The sequence below is a fragment of the Calonectris borealis genome, chromosome 11 (genome assembly GCF_964195595.1).
Source record: "Calonectris borealis chromosome 11, bCalBor7.hap1.2, whole genome shotgun sequence".
Classification (NCBI taxonomy): domain Eukaryota; kingdom Metazoa; phylum Chordata; class Aves; order Procellariiformes; family Procellariidae; genus Calonectris; species Calonectris borealis.
In genome coordinates this window covers 17,690,349-17,710,753 of record NC_134322.1, presented here as the reverse complement: position 1 = coordinate 17,710,753, position 20,405 = coordinate 17,690,349, and the positions used below count along the sequence as shown (strand labels likewise).

The 20,405-nt window shown below is 37.1% G+C and overlaps 1 protein-coding gene across 1 annotated transcript in view; it reads right to left on the bottom strand.

The window, feature by feature from the left end:
- Positions 1-20,405, bottom strand: part of ENTREP2 (endosomal transmembrane epsin interactor 2) — a 153,601-nt gene that overhangs the window by 33,575 nt on the left and 99,621 nt on the right. The window contains exon 4 of the mRNA XM_075160260.1: positions 15,430-15,561. Coding sequence (XP_075016361.1) covers positions 15,430-15,561 — 132 coding nt within the window. The remainder of the gene's footprint in view (positions 1-15,429; positions 15,562-20,405) is intronic.

Below are 20,405 nucleotides of genomic sequence, written 5' to 3'. Positions count from 1 at the left end.
TGTGAGCTGTTTCCCTGTGGCCGGGTGTTTTTCCCAAGTAGGCCCCTCCATAAATCTCAAAACCTGAATTTGAATTTAATACTGATTTATGAAAAAAGCAAGATTTCATGGTTGTAGTATTCCATTTTTATTACAGCTTAATAATTACCAAATTGATTTTGTCATTACCTACATAACCGTTTATCGTGTTTTCCCTCCCTAATAACAGACACCTTTGACTTATACTGTGGTCCCACAAAGGATACTTGTGCATTCTCAAATCTTCTTCACACTATCATCCATATGTCTTACTTAAGGACAGAACACGTATTTTTTTCTTTTTCTTTTACTGAGTTAACCTGTTTTCAGTATTACTCTTTTAATACTGTTTCTGTGCTACTGCACCTCAAAGTTCTGCCTTTATTAGCACAATTAAAATAATACTTTGCAATAAAAGTTTTAAAAACATGCATTTTCCAAACAAAACCACCACAAAGCAAAAAGTATACTAAAACTAAAACCTTCCTTTATATCCATGGGGAGTTTATCCCATCTTCAATAGAGAATGGCTTCTTACAGAAATCCTCCCGTACGTCCTATGCTTTCTCCCCCATGACAGTCACTGCCACATTTATGATCCTGTAAAATCTTGAAATAAGCATACTCTTACATCCCTGAGAGTTCAAAACTGACTCAGAAGGAAATAATGCTTGACACACAAAATTTGTGGTCTTGTAAAACAACAAAGCTGGAGATCTTCAGAATGAAAGCAGAGTATAAGATCAAAATGAATTTAATTCTTCAGCCATACAAAGACTCTGGACCAACTTCTTAACCCACCAAAATGTTGAAAGCTATATTAGACGAATTGCACAAAAATATGGCTGTGTGTGGAATAGAAGATGCGGACATTGGGATTTAGCCCTTTGTGGAATATTCATCCCACGTCAACATTTCTCAGAGAGACAGCATTATAAACAACATTGTTTTCAGATATGTTGAGCCCCAAGAATGCACACTGGCAGCAAACTCGAGTAGCTACTAAATTCAAGAAAGCAACTTTTAGCAACTCGATTCTGCCAAGCCAAAATTGCAAGTGGTGTCAGGTATAGCCCTCTTCTCACACAAGTCAATTAACTGAGAAGCAGAGACTGCCAAGAAAAGGAGGAGTGTTGTCCAGGTTAAATGGCATGTGTGTTTGACTGGCTTTTCGTCTTCTGTTAGTAGGATTCTTACAAAACATTCTGTAAACGAAGAGAATAGGCTGATCCTTTAACTGTGGAGGAGTCGTTGAGATATTTGGAGAAATGGACGTTATAAACAAAGGAAGAAGTATGACAGTTATCAAATAATTGGGACAAAATAGCACAAAGTGCTATTTCAAACAGAAGGCAGAAAGTCTTGGTACCATTTCTGAGATTAAACGTGGTTTAACTACAGAATTCCATGAAACGTTAGCAATAGAACTCTGGACATCAACAGAGGCAAAAATCACTGTACGAGCTTTATAACCTTAAAAAGGGGGCTAAATGAACCTATTTATCTCCTAGTGAGGGGTTGCACACTAATCTGGTAGATGCTCTTAAATATTTATCAACTAGCTTTCAAAAGCTAGTTTTATGTGTGTGCGCTCTCTTCCTCTGCTGTGCTTTCTTCAGCATAATAGCTGAAAACTATCTGGTGAAAAACAAATATTAACTAATAATACCATAATGTGAGTATAGAATAGACCATTTAAGTTTCATCTTAAATAACAAAAAGAAGCAAATCTTTCAAACCTTAGCTCAAAATAAAATTGAACATTTCCCCAGTCTGAAAGTAGTAAGGTCTATAATAGAGCTAGTAGAAATGTTTCAGCAAAAAATGCCATTTTGACACTACACATATATTTAATTTCAGTTTGAATTTCAGCAAAGAACAAAGTTGGAGCTCTCAGTCAGATCTAATATGCAGAAATGTATCACAGAATTATTTATGTTAGAGGCAGCAGAATGGAAACAGAAGAGAGATTCCTTGTCTCCTCTCTCTTGTTTACATGCATTAAGTATAATTAAGCTGAAATACCTCCCCTTTGGCTTTAAGTCTACTTATTAGACTGGAAGACAGCCTTATGGGATGTGTTGTTAGCAGTTCGTAGAAAATCTGAATTTTCTAAGCTGGTTGTGAGAAAGGGTTTAACATTTTCCAAATTTAACCAACATCGGTATTGTTTTCCTGATGCCACAATTACACAAACCCCACACCTCCCTAAGCAGCTCAGCTACAGAAAAGACGTTGCTGCCTACAAACATCAAAATCATTCAGAAGTTAGGTTTGCCAGTGCTTTCAGCAAGCACTGCTGGCTATGCAAGTGCTTTTAGTATGTAACTGTTTCTTTTGCTTTTTGTATGTTTCCAGAATTATGGAAGCATGACCTGGCAACCTGAGTCCCTGGCATGCTACAGTCCCATACCGAGCAGTTAGCCTCAGCTTCAGTTTCTGAAGAGTGTTTTTTGTGCATGGCAACACAGATGAGATACCTGTAACTGTCCTTAAAATTAGGCCACTATTTAGAAAGGTTAAAAGACTCTGAGAACAAGTTGTGTAAACTGCAATTTAAAAATCCTGAAGTTCTGCCTGGAAGCCCCGAACATCTAAGCAGACCAACGTCATGGTTTGCATTGCAGTGTTCTATCAAGCACTGACAACAGTTAGCCAAATCCAATCATGCAGTAATAGTCTCTCTCCAGCAAAATGGCAGCTTAATATTTGGTAGTGCTTTTGCACAATATTTTGCAGGATTCTTTTAAAATCCTTAACCATGGCTCTGTAAAGGGATCCCCAATGCCTTTTTTGGACATCCTACATGCCATTTGATAATTCAAAACATGTTTACTTCTCTTTAATGGAATTGCTTTTAGACTTTAGCTGATGAATGTAAGCTGCCCAAGCTGTAATCTTTGCAAATAAGTGTAATTTACAGACCACTTTGCTGACTATATTTCTCTACCAAGTAATGGAGAAAATAACGACACTGCTATCTTGCAAACCTTCAAGAAACTAAGTTTACAGAAAATATACCAGAAGTCAACTTTAAAACACACTTTTTCTTTTACGCCCTACGTAATAATCTCTAGTAAATTTGCTCATATCTCTTGAAAAGAGAACTAATGAACTGTCAGACAGCCAAAACAGGCACCCAGCATATTCCCCCAGGAGGTTGCAGAATTCCTTTGGTCCAGGTCTGAAAATGAAAGTTAGAGATTAGGACAAAGCTGTATATGCATTGACATTCAAAATAAACATCATTTAGTGAAATTTTGTGTCAAAGTCTTCCATGTTTCATTTAGCATCTAGAAAGCAGGTGAGTTTTCTGTTACCTCAGTCCAACATACGTGTCACGATGTTTTACATTCACTGCTGGAAGGGAAAGGAACAGCCTATTTTCACATCGATGCCTTCGAGGTGTGAGCTAAAAATCACATAAGCAGTTGCTTACATCCATGAATTGTTAAATATTAAATGCCTATTTCCAGATACCTTTGGGCTTTTAAGAGAAGTATTCACACAGGTACCTTTCTTTTACACAGGATATTTTCTCCCCTTAATCTAACAGAGGATACCCACATTTTCTTCAACTGTAGATGACAAGCTAGAGGAAGCTATTCCCCTTTAGGAGACATTTGTTCAACATTTTTTAAAAAAAAAAAGAGAGTTAAAGTTTGCACACTTAGATTGACAGTCGGCTTGCTTTGCAACAATAGCAAGGAGTAAAGTTTATGAACACAGTCTGGGAAGACAATTGCTGCTCTTTCTGAAACTATGTTCAAGTATCCCAAAGGAAATTCAAAAGGAACCAAAACCCCCAAATAACACACAGAAAAATATTTGAGCACTACCTTACTGAAGTATTCACGCTTAAAGTTCTCAGGCAAGTCTTACTGAACACCTAAGAAGCAGAAGATTCCTTTTAGAAACACCTCTACTGAAAAATGAAATGAGGAAGAAACCGATTTGAATGACGACGTATAGCATTTCAGTACAGTGGATACCCGCAGGGTGATGCCACCTACTTTAATTGATACTGTAGAGAAGAATCCAATATCAACTTTATATGATAGGGCAAAAAACCAGACTGAACAAGAAGCAAACCTAGAAAAAGTTCTGTAATTTTTAAAGTTAAAAAAAGTCATTTTAGAGTAGGGTAATCTCCTGTTGTGATCCACATGTAAGGCTTTAAATTCAAAAGACTGAATGCAGAAGCATTCTTAGCCAAGGAAGACTCAGAAAAGTTAACTGAAATCCTTTCAATTTTCTTATCTGTGTGCAAAGGATTCTTAAGTGGATCTCTAGTAACAGGGAATCGATCAGCCAACTTCTCATTCAGGGAAAAAATACAGAGACTGAAGACAGTAATGCAATCTGAAGTCAACAGAAAGCAGCTGTTAAGGGAGTGCAGCTGGAGGTGCATCTTTCCCTCTCCCACTCTGAGAAAAGCTTTCTCATTAGAATTTGGACTTATATGAGAAAGTCATCTCTATAGCTTGCATTTGTAATACCATGTATAGCAGAATGTCACATAATGGAATTCTTGCTTTTTACTTCTAGAGAACAAAACATATTCAACTTAATACATTTAACAATTTAGTGAAACAATGATAGACCTGAATAACCATATAGAGTGTCTGAGTAATCATATTTCTCAGATTCAGATTACTAGCACAGACACAAGATTACAAAAAGTAAGCAATGTGCATTGATAATAATATTCAAGACTGTAAAACTATGTTAACCACAATGTCAAATACCCTCCTCCTTCTTACTGAAAGTTAACTTCATTTGAAACTACTATCAAAAATAAAACTATTCCATTATATGGGATGTTTTCTAAAAGGGGTGTGTTCTAGTAAGAATAAATGAGAAACAGAGTTGCTTAGTTATTTTATTCTAGGAAATAAAGATGAAATGCAAATTGCAATTCAGTAAAAGTAGACAACACAGTTGTCTCTCAGGTGAATACTACCAAGTTGTCAGTACATGTATCCTCCATTTGTTAAGAAACTGAATAGGAAATAATTTTCTTGTTATAGAACCAGAGCTTCTTTGTACTGTTGAACAGATTCAGATAGTGACAGTTTTTAACAATATTATCTGAATGTTGTATTTCAGTATTTCCATTCTACATTTTAGTTTCTACCAACTGTAGCTGTAGCAGCTCCTGGCTGTGCTAGGGAAGGAGCAGAAAGGCACAGCCTCCCTCTGACAAGCCTTCCTCCAGAAAGGAGCTGAAGTTTGACAAAGATAGGAAGATTGTATAAATAAAGCTCCTCTCCCACAGAAAACATATGGATATCTTGCTTATTTCACAGGCTTCTACATACAAAATTCATTGTAAAAAGAGGGTACCTGTCAGCCTCTTCAAAACCCCAGTTGTATTCCCAAATATCCAAGGATCCTCACCACTTCTATGCCAGTGAGCTCAGACCACACGAAAAACAGCTGTGATACTTCAGTGCCTTAGGTTGCTGAGCCTTCCCCTTCCCTTTAACCACCTTTAGGTCTACGCTACCCTTGACACTCTGTTCCCACATCTTTACCTCTTTCCCACATCCCTCTCCATCACCAGTTTGTAAGTGACTGCTGAGGGAAGTAAATGGCAGGGATTTTTTGTGATTGGTGAGTGACTGAAGGCAAGGGAAGAGACACTGGCAAAAGTGACTGCCTCTCAAATTTTATCAGAATGAAGATTATCAGCAGGTATATTTTTAATATTTAAGATAATATAATATTTAAGATAAATTACAAAAAAATGAAATAAAAGCACTTTGTTGCAGAGTCTTAGGAAGACACAACCTACATTTTCAAGTGCACCACTTTTCTGAAAAGTGACTACAGAAAAATGCACGTTCACTAAATCTGAGACTACGCCCAAAAGCCTATGGAACACATATTACAAAATCTGAGTATTTTTTTAAATCTGAATGTTTAATTGATTTTTTTTTTGTATTTTGTATTCAGAAAATATAATTTTAGGATATAATTCAGTGAGAACATCGTATGAAAAGAAAAATACAGTAATACACTGAAAAAGCAGTTTGTCCCAAAAACTCATTTTCTTTGTTTTCCATCAAACTGCTGGGCGATGAGGCAGTCAGATGGTATTAAACTGGAAAAAGGAAAAAATTGGTGATTGATTTATCACTTTGATAATTCAACTGTAGAAACAATCATTTAACAAAGCGGTTTAGAACAGCTCTTAGCACATGCAATTACCTGACAGAAGCAAAGAAAATCTCTGGAATGAGATAGAATCCAAAACAAAAAATGACAATGGCGTGAGCCCCCCATTAGCGATGGGAGAGGAGGCAGAACTGGGCCCTTTATAACCAAAGAACACTCACTGCAAGTGTATTCACCTTTCTGAAATTTTGCCCTTCAACACGTAATTTGTACCTCCTATCACAGCAAATACAAAGCAAAACTGGAATACTACCAATTTGCTCTAATGGTGAGCCATATCCATAGAGTTCCCTCATCTTAGAAAACAGTTATAAATCAATTTCTCTCTACTATCGGTTGCCTTCCAGAACCAGCTGTAGGAAAGCCATATTACTCAACCACAGCTGCAATCCAGCTGCAGTACATGTAATAATTCATGCATTCAACATTAACAGCAAAATCTCTATGTAATTTTAGGTCTGGAAGGGAAGTACTACAAGACTGACAGCAGCCTGCATATGAAACCAGGCAATAAGGTGAATTCCTAAAGAACTTTGTTTCCATATATACAATAGCTCCAACCTCATAGCTATGAAAAAGCACATTAAGACACATTAACCTCTGGAATGAGAGTGTGTCATCTTGTTCGTACACACTTTATTCATCAAATACATAAAGCATCAAGTAAAAAACCAAAAAAGTTTCCCTGAAACTTCCTTTCGATATGTAACCACCTACCACAAACTACTGTTTTGTAAGGGCTTGAAATGAAGCCAAGTTATGACGATCACACCAACGGACTTTAGCATAAGCCCAATAAAATTATATGCTTCAGGATAATTGCTATTTGGGAAAAAACACCAATGGCCTTGCTCAACCCGTCTCCTTTTACCAAACTATTGCAGGAGCTCCCTAATTCCTTTTACTAAATACAGATTAAAAATCAAGTAAGCCAAAATAAAACAAGAATCTCTGGACATCTTCACAACTCAACTCAAATGCAGACTTTGGTAAATATTTAATCACTCCATTCCCTCTTCATATCATAGCAATGAACTTTACTGTCAATTAAGTTACACGCATGAACATCAAACCAGGGAATTTAACATTCTATACAGACACACACCACACAGATGAAGCACTATTACAACAAAATATTCATTCTTTCTGTCAAATATTATATAGAAAATTATCCAGCTGTGCTGCTTACACAGAATTGAGAAACTGCATTTAAACCTATTTTGCTCTAGAAGGAAACAGACGAATGCTTCTTGTCCCACTTACTTCTTTGTCTCCATATTTATTTACAACATTTAAAATATTATTTTCTGTGAAATGTGTTACTTATGTTCATATTACCAAAAAAATAGGTTACACAGCACAAACCCAGTACTTCTTAAAGAGTTCTAACCTGTGTAACAGGCAACTCTTTACAACACACTCACATTTTGCTGCTCAATAGATTGTTTTCCTGTGGAAATAAAAGGTTCATAGTCTTTGAGGCTCTTAAATCCTTTGCACTTTAGAGAGCTCAGTCAATATACAACAAAAGGAGTAAAATAAGCTTGCTGATGTGTAAAAAGAACACCTCTGTAATCAGTAGCCCTGAACACATGGATCTAAACATCCACACTGATCAAGGGCTAAAACCAGCTTCACTTCTGCAATTCTGTGAGGATGATTTCTTTTCTCCTTGATTGACTTCAATTACAGTGCTTCATTTCTTATACTACTATAACCTGAAAAGAGATAATGAGCAGTAAAGCTTTTTCACCCATGAAATTAGTGTCTGTGTACCTCTTTTATTCATGAATTCAAGGACAACAATCCTTTTAACTCAAATTATAACTTCAGTTGTTCTAACTGGATATGTCTGAAAAACACTAGAAAAAATAGCTGCTCTAATACTAGGAAAACGGTCTTTGCTCACAAAGAATCAATTCTGAACCATACAGGTCTCAAAAGCACATTGAACTTTAAATGGAGAAATGGCCAATGCTTCATAAAATAGATTTAAGGCATGAAAGTACAATATAGTATACTATTTTATATGGGTCTAAAATATTTACTATATTTTTAAGGAAGCAGTTCACAGCTGCTAATTAAGAAAAATAAACTCAAAAAGGTCTTCTCCGATGGATGCGAGTTTGCGTATCTCTCATCAACTCAGGTGTCTACATTGAATTTAGTACTGGAAATATGTTAGTTAGAGAGTCCTGAAAGACTAAGGTTCCATAAAATAACTGGACAAGTATGTAAGATGCAGCTTTTCAGCCATGAGAGAAGTTCACAACCGTACTCACTCATTGCCTAAGCTAGGAACAAAAACATTCACGAGGAAGGAAAAGCATGAGCAGGCTATGTCTGTTATACACCTGTTACTTAGAACTTTGGAATAATTGTAGCTCAACTATTCAGACTACAAAGCCCACACTGAACCGTTCTATTTTTGATGGTATCTAGTATGGTAAATACACTCTGCATAGAGAATATTTTCAGCTACCTGTTAAGGAACATGAAACAATTCCAGCATTTAAAAATCTGATAGGAAGTTACTTGTTCTACACTGAGCTTTATCCAATTTTAAGCAGATTATGAAGTCTTTTAGGTAACTCATTCAGCAAAATTAAATATTTTGCATTTGGTCATACAGCAAATCTGAAGAAAGTCTGTTCTCATAACTCCAAAGAACATGTTAGGAGTCATCCTCCTCTGTTTTGCAAGTGAAAGCATGTTCTTCTGAATGGAAAAAAAAATATGGGTAGGCTTGGTCATCAGGAAACTCAGTAACAATAAATTCAGATTCAAAGAAGGGGAAAGGAAAGATTCACACAGAAGGCTGCAAGAACCCCGAGTTACATAAATCTCTAATAATGATGCCTAGCTTACAAACCAATTAATGGAGTTAGTAACCTGAAAAAGACATTTACTATTTATATTGTACTTTAATTTTAGCAGCTCCAAACCAAATATTTATGCTAAAAATAGAGGGGGGAATCAGGTTTTCCCCTAGCCTGTATAGTCAACAAAATCATTCTATAGAAGCACTTTACTTAAAGTAGGAAGCAATTATTTAAATAGCAAATTCATAAATTAGCATACATGACTGCAGGTATTCTGGGTTGTGTAAGCTGTTAAAGTAATTAAAAATACCCTACTGGATCATTACTAAACCAAAGCAGCATAACATTCTCCTCTTACATGCAAATATCAAACATTACAAAATAATTCAATATTCTAAATACCTAACTCCATCCTCTCAAAACACAGTCTCAAGAAGATAAGCTTTGTTGCATGCATGTCTTTAATAAGTTCAGGATATTCTGAGCTTAGAAAGAAGGAATAACTTCCACAGATGAAAGCTGTCAGGAAAATTCAGTCCTCGTATTTTAATTAACGTTACAAGAAAAAGTCAGTTCCTTAAAATTTCATCTACAAACCAACACATTCAGTGCAGACTACTATGTCAGCGTTTTATGCTCACTCAGAGGTAATGCTGTCAAAAAAAGGCATCTCAGTTGTACTGGTCTCATCTTGGAAAGGACTTTGGTTGTTGCCTGAAGTATAATCAGCAACGTAATCCAGAGATATATGGTTTTACAACCAGGTCTGTGTGTGTTTGTTTACGTACATATGTGTGTGTGTGTATGTATAAAAAAGATTTGCCCTCCTGCATTTTTTCTGGTTTTACCTGAATAAATGCCAACTTGCACACAATATCAGATGACAGAGACAGTCAAGAAAGTAATACACTGCTGATAACATCCTGGCTAAATGGACTGGCTGTTTTATGTAACACACTGCTTTTAAATCTTCATCAATTTGTGAGCCTCTAAGAACCTTTCCAGTGGAGCTTCAGCTGTTTAATTAATTCAAGCCTACTCATAACAGGTTTGTGCTCCTGTCCTGTTCCACAGTTCCCTCAGTAGTCTACAAATCTGGGCATCTTTGGCCATAAACTTCTACTTTATGCATTAGAATCACTCCTCTCTTGTTTGGACAGGAGGTAAAAGCAAAATGAGCTCAACTGAAGTCCATCTCAGAAGGTGAAAAAATATTCAATTGCTTCCAAGCACAAGATAAGGTAAATTTACAAAGTGTTATTTGCACAGAATTTATTGGTTCTGGCAAACAATTTATCTCAAGTGACTGTTTTTCAGATATTTAAATAATGAGCCTTTTATGTTTTACCCAAGAGATTTCGTATGATGGAGCTTTTAAGATTTTAAAATACCAAGTTCTCTAAGATTCAATTATTGTAAGGTAAGACAGTCCATATATCAACAAAATAAAACAAAACATTTTGCCATAGCTTCATGCTTCAGCTCATAGCTTTCTTTTAGGAATTTTACTGTAAGTAAAAATGTTCTCTCTTTACTGTAAGAATAATGTTATCTTTTCCTCTTCAATTAAGTTCGTAAGACAAGGGTAAGTCTATAAAATTTAAGCAGCAGAGGACAAATGATTTCTAATATTTCATCCCATAAAAATTATTTTCTCAAAAATCATTAAATATTAAAAGGAATGTCTTGAGGCAAATTTCCTTGTATAACAGTATCCATTCCTACATTTGTAAAATTATCATATATCTTTGATTATAAACACAAAATCTCCTTAAACCAGAGTTCGCCTGAATGCATTATCATTCACCTGCATGAAACTAGACCTAACAGTCAATTGGCAAGAGTGCGTAGTGAGGTACACACGTTAGCCTTGCAAACATGTTTCTTTCAAGTATTCATCTTGATTTACATGATTTACTGATATTGTTTGTATGGGATATGAAGTTCAGCATATAAAGTGGCTAACACCAAGCCTAGTTTCATACCAAATGAATTCAATCTAGGAGTGAACTTTGCTGATGAAGAGATGGCTCAGAAGGAACAGGCAAGCAGATGCTCCTTTTGGCATCTTGGCTATAGCACTTCACAGCACCCTACCTAACAGATGAAGCTTGGAAGTTCAGTAATCCCAAAGGGGGATCTGTGTGACACAAGAAAGTGTAGATCTCAGTGCCAGATTGTTTTCACTAAAAGCTCAGTGCAGATAGTGGGGTTTTGGACCAGATCAGTTCATGGAACAGATTCATTCCGTGATGACACAACTGCTAAATCCAAACCAACAAACTCAGTGGCAGGAAACAGCCAGATACAGAACTGCTCTTTCTGGTGGCAGCTCTCTGAAAAAGCAGATTAAGTTGAGAGAAACTGCACCTTAAGTCCATCACATCTGTGGTCATCATCTCAATCCTGTACATCTGATTCTTAATAAACCTTTCTAACTTTTTTTTAACAACTGTATGAGGTTCAACAAGGCCAAGTGCTGGGTCCTGCACTTGGGTCACAACAACCCCATGCAATGCTACAGGCTTGGGGAAGAGTGGCTGGGAAGCTGCCCAGAGGAAAAGGACCTGGGGGTGCTGATTGACAGCCAGCAGAACATGAGCCAGCAGTGTGCCCAGGTGGCCAAGAAGGCCAACGGCATCCTGGCCTGTATCAGAAATAGTGTGGCCAGCAGGAGCAGGGAGGTGATCGTGCCCCTGTACTTGGCACTGGTGAGGCCGCACCTCGAATCCTGTGTTCAGTTTTGGGCCCCTCACTACAAGAAAGACATTGAGGTGCTGGAGTGTGTCCAGAGAAGGGCAACAAAGCTGGTGAAGGGTCTGGAGCGCAAGTCTTATGAGGAGCGGCTGAGGGAACTGGGGTTGTTTAGTCTGGAGAAGAGGAGGCTGAGGGGAGACCTTATCGCTCTCTACAACTACCTGGAAGGAGGTTGTAGTGAGAGGTGGGGGTTGATCTGTTCTCCCAAGTAACAAGCGAAAGGACAAGAGGAAATGGCCTCAAGTTGTGCCAGGGGAGGTTTAGATTGGACATTAGGAAATACTTCTTCACCAAAAGGGTTGTCAAGCCTTGGAACAGGCTGCCCAGGGAAGTGGTTGAGTCACCATCCCTGGAGGTATTTAAAAGACGTGTAGATGTGGTGCTTAGGGACATGGTTTAGTGGGCATGGTGGTGTTGAGTTGACGGTTGGACTTGATGATCTTAAAGGTCTTTTCCAACCTTAATGATTCTATGATTTTGTTAACAGGTAGGATTTGATTTTACCTTAATTTGGTTTGAATTAAGTCAAGTAACTTCCTAACAGAGGATAGAGTCGTTCTAGAAGCGCTATGGTTAAAATCAAGATACTGAGACACTGACATTCTTTAGCAGCACAGAATATTGACCCTGAGAATCCAGAGGAAAGCAAGGAACCTTATTTTCAGGGGCAGCTTAGGAGCTATTGATGCAGGAAACTGTGTAGAAAATGCATCTTCTGGTGGAAAACAGTAACCAGAAAATCTCTCCATTGTAAAACAGGGCAGATGGATCAGACTTGGATGCCTGCAGAACTTAAAGGTAGTTTGTCACATCATGCAATTGTGCTATTTTTACTGGAAATATGCAGACAAGACTACAGGTATAATGTCTTATAAATAAAACTCTAAACCCACCAATTCATTGTCCTTGAAATGGGTTGAGTCCTCAACCCTTACAGCAGTGAAATGGCAGAATATTTTTGTCCATTTTACTGTAACATATGATTTTGTGCTGAAATTTCACTATTCAAATAATCACAGGAATTAGCACTTATCTCACAGATCACATATTCAGTCAGCTTTTGCAATCAATACTCATATCTATATATGTACGTATGTGTGATCATAGATATTGCAGTGGTAATTCTTGTGTCCCCATTAAAATATTTGGGTACTTCATTCAGGGTTTGAAAGGAAGATGCAGACATTGATTTACAAAGGAGCATAAAGACATGATTCAAATCAGAACAGAGATGAGAAAAACAAATTAAAAAAAAATTTAGAAATTTTTGAAAGCAACTATTAAAAAACCCCCACTCAATATCATGCAAGGCATGATCCCAGCACAATTTAGCGTACACAAGACTGGTAGCCACTGTTATTTTTCCTTGTCCTGTTTGACTGACCAGGAATAAGATCAGACAGGTGATACATGCACAATTGTTCTGTTCACAATGCAGCTCCCATAGTTGCTATCATCAAAAAAGCACAGATGACTTTGTGGAAGCATGAGGTTTTACCCACCCTCAACAAAGAGAAAGCGCGTGAAGCCTACATAATGTTATACATAAAGGTGTATAATCTTAACTCTGGTACTCTACACCTTCTCTCCCTCTGGCTCCCCAAACAATGAACACAATTGAGCTTTTGGTACTAAAACATCTGTTCTCTTAAAATCACATTGTAGTTGTTAATTGCAATTAAAGAAGGTGAGCCTTATCACTGTCAGTTGTTTACCTAATAAGCTGTAATCTTTTTTTCTTGCGGGCTTAGTAGGATGCTGTTCTTAAATTTACAGCCAGGAATAGAGAGCTCTCAAAGCCAAATAGAAAGCAAATGTAGATTAAAACTGAAAAAGATTTAAGAAACTTTCTGAAAAAATTGTTTTCCTAACTACCTTCTCTTAAATGAAAAATTCTGAACATACTTAATTAAAGCTGTACTCAGATTATACTCACAGGAACTCATGTGTTTAAATCAGTCCTCTGCTAGTGCAAGCAGATATGTCATCAATTCCTTTTATAAATGACTAAGTTATATTTTAAAATAAATTATATTCCACGCTTCTACTCTTATTGCTGTATTGGTTAGAAACCTTACCCTGACTTCCAGCATATGTTGCTTCTACTCACTTCATATGCTCACAATGTCCTCAAAGATAAACAGTTCTTTTCTCTCTCATTAAAGTTTACTCTACTGACATATTTACAGCAAGCAACCATATGCTCCCTCAATCTTTATTTTTATAGGATCAGCAAGTCAGCTTTTTCTGTACGACAGGTTCATGTTTTTGCATCTGTCATATTTTGAAGAATGTCTTTCTGAGAAGTTATTTTCCTGCATTACCCCCTCGTAACACATTTCACTGAAACTGTACCACTGAATACAGTCCTGAATTTAGCATTCCAAGTAGCAGTTAATTATTATTTTTTGACCAGCAATATCAAGTTATGCTTCTTTTCCACTTACTAAATTCCTGCTACCCAGTAGGTTTTTGCTCCCATAGGCTCCTTTATTATCCTCATTAAAACCTGAGGCAGAGCTCTTACTCAGTTTTGGGGCCATACCAAATTGTTTTCATTTCTACCTGATCCTTATTACTTAGTAGTTGTTTTTCTTTTTTTCTTTTTCTTAACAAAGCTGAAGAACATTTAGATATTCATTCTATACCTTTTGCAGGATTTCTACCTGTTCTGAATTTTAAAATATAGCTTCAAATATCAATATAACTTAGCATTTTCAGGCCTCACACTGTAGTCTAAACCCCTAATGTGTCCTTATCACATTGAATTTCACTACTTTACTCCGTTGTATTCTATTAACTTTATTAAAAATATATACTTTGAAATTGAGAGCCACAGATGCAGAGATAGTTCTGTTGATCATTAAATTAAACCTAAAATGAATCAATATCTGTCTTTCAGGGTAGGGTTCTTTTCTCTAACCAATTCTTTCATGGATTCCTTACTGTTTTCCAAACCAACATAACACCATGTCTTGCTAGTTTGGTGACAATGAAGTGAAGCAATGATGTGGGCAATTACACTGGGATATAACTCACTCACACAATATTCTTAGTATTTGCTCTCAGTTTTTTCTCTGCGTAATTGTAACACAAAATGCTGCCGGATTTAAACAACTTATAATATTGCAGAACAGTCTATAAGCATGTTTCCAGCATTATCCTGAGAGAACACTTACTATTCTCTCCCAAAGTAACTTCCATCTGAAATACTGCTAATACGTTGTGTTAGCAGTAAATCATGAAATACTTCATCATTCTGCTAATACTTTATGTTTCTTTGCAGTCTACTATAACATTACTAAACAACGCCAACCACCACCTTTGATTCTAGCTTTCTTGAACAGTAACATGAAAGATACCTGTTCTTATACCTTCCAGCATCAGTCATAACCAATTGTAACTTCTGTTTCTTAAATAACCTCTAACAAAATAGTTACCTATACAAATACAGATATACAGTGTGCAACATAAAAGCATTTTCATGCATAGAAGCACTAAATTCTATTGGATGAAGATAATTTTTTTTTGCATGTAAGAGTGTACGAACACGGAGAACACCAGCTACTCCTCCTTTCATCACACACTTCTGTCTTGCTAAGTACTCACTACTTAAAACAGAAATAAACTGTTAATTCTTCTCACAACGCACCTTTAGGGTCAGCCGCACAACATTACACTCCTGCAGAGGGTTCAGTTTCAGTGTTTCTCCCAGGTTACTGCAGCCTGATGTTTGATGCTGCATTTCACAGCAAACACAGACACCATCACTGTCGAATTTAATCTGTGAAGGAAAAAAAAAAGGTCAGAGAAAGTATAAATCAACAGAAATACACTTTCCAAAAATTATATTTACACTTATTGTGACAGTAATGACTACTAAATGCAAAATGAAAATCTCTATGCAGAATCCCCTGAAGCAGAATGTCTTCCATTGGCTAATATAAGCTATAAAACCAGGTAAAATACAGAAAGAGGATATGATACCAAAGAAGAGTGTTACCTTGTATGCCTCTTTTTGAAAAAAATTTGCTTTACAGGGGCAGATGAAACCAGAGCACTCAACTGAATAAATATCAAATCATACCCAATGGGGAAAGATAATAGAAAAAAGTCAGAAAATACATGAAGCAGTCATGATCACAAATGTAACTTATACTTACACATACATGGAAAAATAATTACAAAAGAAACCATGACACATACTTGAGAAAAGAGAACACAGCATGAAGAAAAAGCGGAGGAAGAAAGAAGTGCATGTCATCCCATATATATTTTTTTGGAAAAGGTTTGCTCTCTATTTTCCTATATTCATTTTGTCTTGAATACAATAAGCATTCAGTGTTTTTACATTTTAAAAAGCATTATGCATTCTATTCTTCAAAGACTTGCGTTAAAGCATGCCTTGCTAAGAATAACGAATGCTGCTCATTCTCAAAAAGTAAATGAAAGTTAACATATCTATGAGTGATTCTAAAATAATCCCATTCAGCTCAATGAAAATATTCATTATACTGATTCTGACTTCCTTATTAAAAAAAAAAAACAAAAAAACAAAACCAAACATCCCCCCCCAAATAAAAACCATAGCAATGTTTATTTTTCTGCTTCCTTCCAACAAAGACTTTTTTTAAGCCAAAATTTAACTCCATACATGTTTTTACCTAGCCTGTTAATATGAACTGTCATTGCTTCAAATTATCTCAACTGGGTATTTCTATGCTTTCTCCATTCCCATTTTTGCAGGTTACTTAAAGGGCTAACAATAGGATACAATACTTTACTTCTCCAGGTCACTAGTAGTCATTCAATCTGGGTTAGTGTTGAGAAAAGTAATTAGTATCACATGGGAGTTCCTTGAACTATGAGTTTAAAAATACCAGATCCCAGGTTTCTATACTCCAATAATCAGTAGTAAGAATGACACTCATGAGAAACTTCCATGGCTTTTCATGCAAAGAACAAAAGATTCAATGTACCATTCAGGCATACTCAATCAGTCCTGCATTCCTCCAAGTAAAGATGGAAGCACAGTGGCTGGGTGGTGAGAGATCTGAATCACCACATTACTCACTCTTTTACAAAAAAAATAAAATTCCCAGACACAAATCAGCAAAAAATTTCATAATGCGAATATGCACTTACTATTTTAAATTCAAATTCTCCCTAGGATGTTGTCAATTTCCTGAACAAAGATAGGTAGCAGCATTACTTGTAGAATTGCCTCGCGCAGCCTCATACATAGAATAATTTCAACAGAATATTTTCTTACTGCTTAAGACCTCGAAGAATGTTTAATCTTAATAACTACATATTTAAATATATGTATTTTTTAGTATCACCCCTATCAGGCTTATCTAGTACTCTCTGCTTACATGCTAGTGATCAGAACAGCAGTTAGAAGAGCAGAAATAAGAGTCCATTAAAAAAACGTAATAAACTTTACCAGATGAGATGCAGATCATAGAATCACAGAGTAGTTTGGGTTGGAAGGGACCTTTAAAGGTCACCTAGTCCAACCCCCCTGCCGTGGGCAGGGACATCTTCAACCAGATCAGGTTGCTCAGAGCCCCGTCCAACCTGACCTTGAACGTTTCCAGGGATGGGGCATCTACCACCTCTCTGGGCAACCTGTGCCAGTGTGTCACCACCCTCACTGTAAAAAATTTCTTCCTTATAGCTAGTCTAAATCTGCCCTCTTTTAGTTTAAAACCGTTCCTCCTTGTCCTGTTGCATCAGGCCCTGCTAAAAAGTCTGTCCCCATCTTTTTTATAAACCCCCTTTAAGTACTGAAAGGCTGCAATGAGGTCTCCCCGAAGCCTTCTCTTCTCCAGGCTGAACAACCCCAGCTCTCTCAGCCTTTCCTCATAGGAGAGACATTCCACTCCCCTGGGATAAAGTTAATCTTCTTCACAGTACTAGTACGGGGCTACGTTCTGGATTTGTGCTGGAAACAGTGTTGATAACACAGGGAAGTTTTAGTTCCTGCTGAGCAGGGCTTACACAGAGTCAAGGCCTTTTCTGCCTCTCACCCCACCCCACCAGCGAGTGGGCTGGGGGTGCACAAGAGGTTGGGAGGGGACAGGGCTGGAACAGCTGACCCCAACTGACCAAAGGGGTATTCCATACCATATGATGTCATGCTCAGCATATAAAGCTGGGGGAAGAAGAAGGAAAGGGAGGACATTTGGAGTGATGGCGTTTGTCTTCCCAAGTAACCGTTACGCGTGATGGAGCCCTGCTTCCCTGGAGATGGCTGAACACCTGCCTGCCGATGGGAAGCAGTGAATGAATTCCTTGTTTTGCTTTGCTTGCGTGCACAGCTTTTGCTTTCCCTATTAAACTGTCTTTATCTCAACCCATGAGTTTTCTCACTTTTACTCTTCTGATTCTCTCCCCATCCCACTGGGGGCGGGGAGTGAGTGAGCAGCTGTGTGGGGCTTAGTTGCTGGCTGGGGTCAAACCACAACACAAGCTCAGGGCTTCAATTCCTGAGATTCCAGATCGCCCTTCTAGCCAGTATAATTTGTAAAAAGGCTTTTAAAAAATCTGGGTATGTAAATTATACCGTTTCCCATATACTCAAAGGCAGCACTGGAAATAATTGTCTATGGCAACTCAGAGACTGGTCATGCTCTAAGCCATAGACACTGTAAAAGAAATAAAGGAAAAAAATACAGTTTGAGCACCTTTACAATAGTTGTCTTTTTTATTTCTAATTAGCATACAATTTAATTCAAAAAGCTGCTTTAACAATTTCAGACTGTTTTTTTTTCAATTCCTGTAATCTTTTAATACCTTCTTTTAAAAAGTGAAAGATCTGAGCAAAACCCAGCTACATGGTTTATGGTCAGATAACCTCAGCTCTTCAAATCAATGGAAAACACAAAGCACTAAATGCCACTGGGGAGGTCTTGCCCCTGAACCTCTCTGGAAATGGTGTCAACTGTTAGATAAATGCTACAGAGGAAGTTCGAAACTTACACTTTGAATTTAGAGCTGTGTCAAATTCAGTGGCCAGAATGCTACAGCACACCTGCTATACCAGCACCAGGCATAAAGCAAATCAATATAGTCTTCAGCTGTTAAAACTTTTTATAATGAGGAAAATGGACTTCAGACAAAGCTATGTACCGCAAGATCGTTTATTCTCTGATCCATGCTGCCGTTGTTCAATGAAAGATAGTCACTGACTCATGTTGGGATGTATCTGACATTTCTAATATGAAATACAAATCCCAAGTTCTACTTTTATCTCATGTAATGAACAGGTGTCACAGAAATAAGGCTAAAAAGAGAAATACTTTCTTGATCAAGATTCCCTGTCTAGGAGAAATTCTCGATTCATTCTGAAAGATGTTCTATAACTTTGTACTGCTCAGTAACTCTCCCTTTAACTCAATTCTTAAAAATAGTTAAAAGAAAATTGTTTACATGAAAGTTCCTGCAAAACATAGGGACATCTTAAAAATTACAGCATATTCAAAAACACCTAAGATTTGCAAACAGACTACAAAACAAAACTCTATTTTCATCTTAGACATACATTTTTGGAGAGCTTTTAACAATTTGCCTCATTGTGCAGCTTTTCCTTCAAATATTTGTGAAGTGACATCTTTGCTAACTTTTGTTTTTGTAATGGGGAGCAGTACAAAAGGCTGAGCATGTCACTGCATTCATGCTTTCAACAATACAGCAACTGAAAGCAGTTTTGAGCCCTCATGCTCCAGAATGTCATCCCTGCTCTACTGCTGTCTCACACTTGTGCAGACAGGATGAAGAATTCATACAGCTATTCTGTGATCTGAACATCGACAAAACTAACTTTTCTTATTTTGTGTGGGAGTGGTTTACTTCTAGTCCAGATCAGACCTCAAATGCCATTCACTGTGTGGCTTCATAAATACAGTGGCACAAACAATAGAGCTACATCAGCACAGGGAGAAGGAGTTGGGAGTACTCCTTCCAGCTGCAGGGCTGGTGTTTGCCAGCCTCAGACACAATTACACCAGCAGTGCCTCCAAAACTGTCTTCCTCCTCCTCTCTCTGCTGTGTTTAAATCTCTTTTTGGTTGGCAGAGCTCAAGAATAAAGCATCATTCACTTCATCCCGTGCACATACTCCTCACCATCAGTATTCCTGTATATATTTGCATTCCACTTTGTGATTCTTACTCATGCTAATAAGCACAGTCAGTAATCACAGTATAGTTTGTGTACTTTCATATTTATGACAGTTGCACAGTACACCCTCATCCAAACCATATTTAAGATTTCAAACATCAGCCTGAGCTGCCTACATGCATAAATTGTCTTTTAAGTTTATTTCGTCTTGCCAAAAAGCAGTACTGTTACTTCAAAAGTGATAAAAAACATTAAAATCTGACTTTTAAGTAGCAGAGAATCAAAAGAGTAAAGGACCCTCCCAACAACAAAGAACACAGAGAATTTCAGATTTATTAAAAATACATACACACACACACAATCCCCTGTGTTACAATAAAGTAACAAAAATGTGCACAGACCAGACTTTTTTTCATCTGTATCAATTCACCAAATTCTGTCTAGGTATTAAAGGTGTCTTAACAAAGAAGAAATTACTGCTTGAGTGCACACACATTCTCATCAA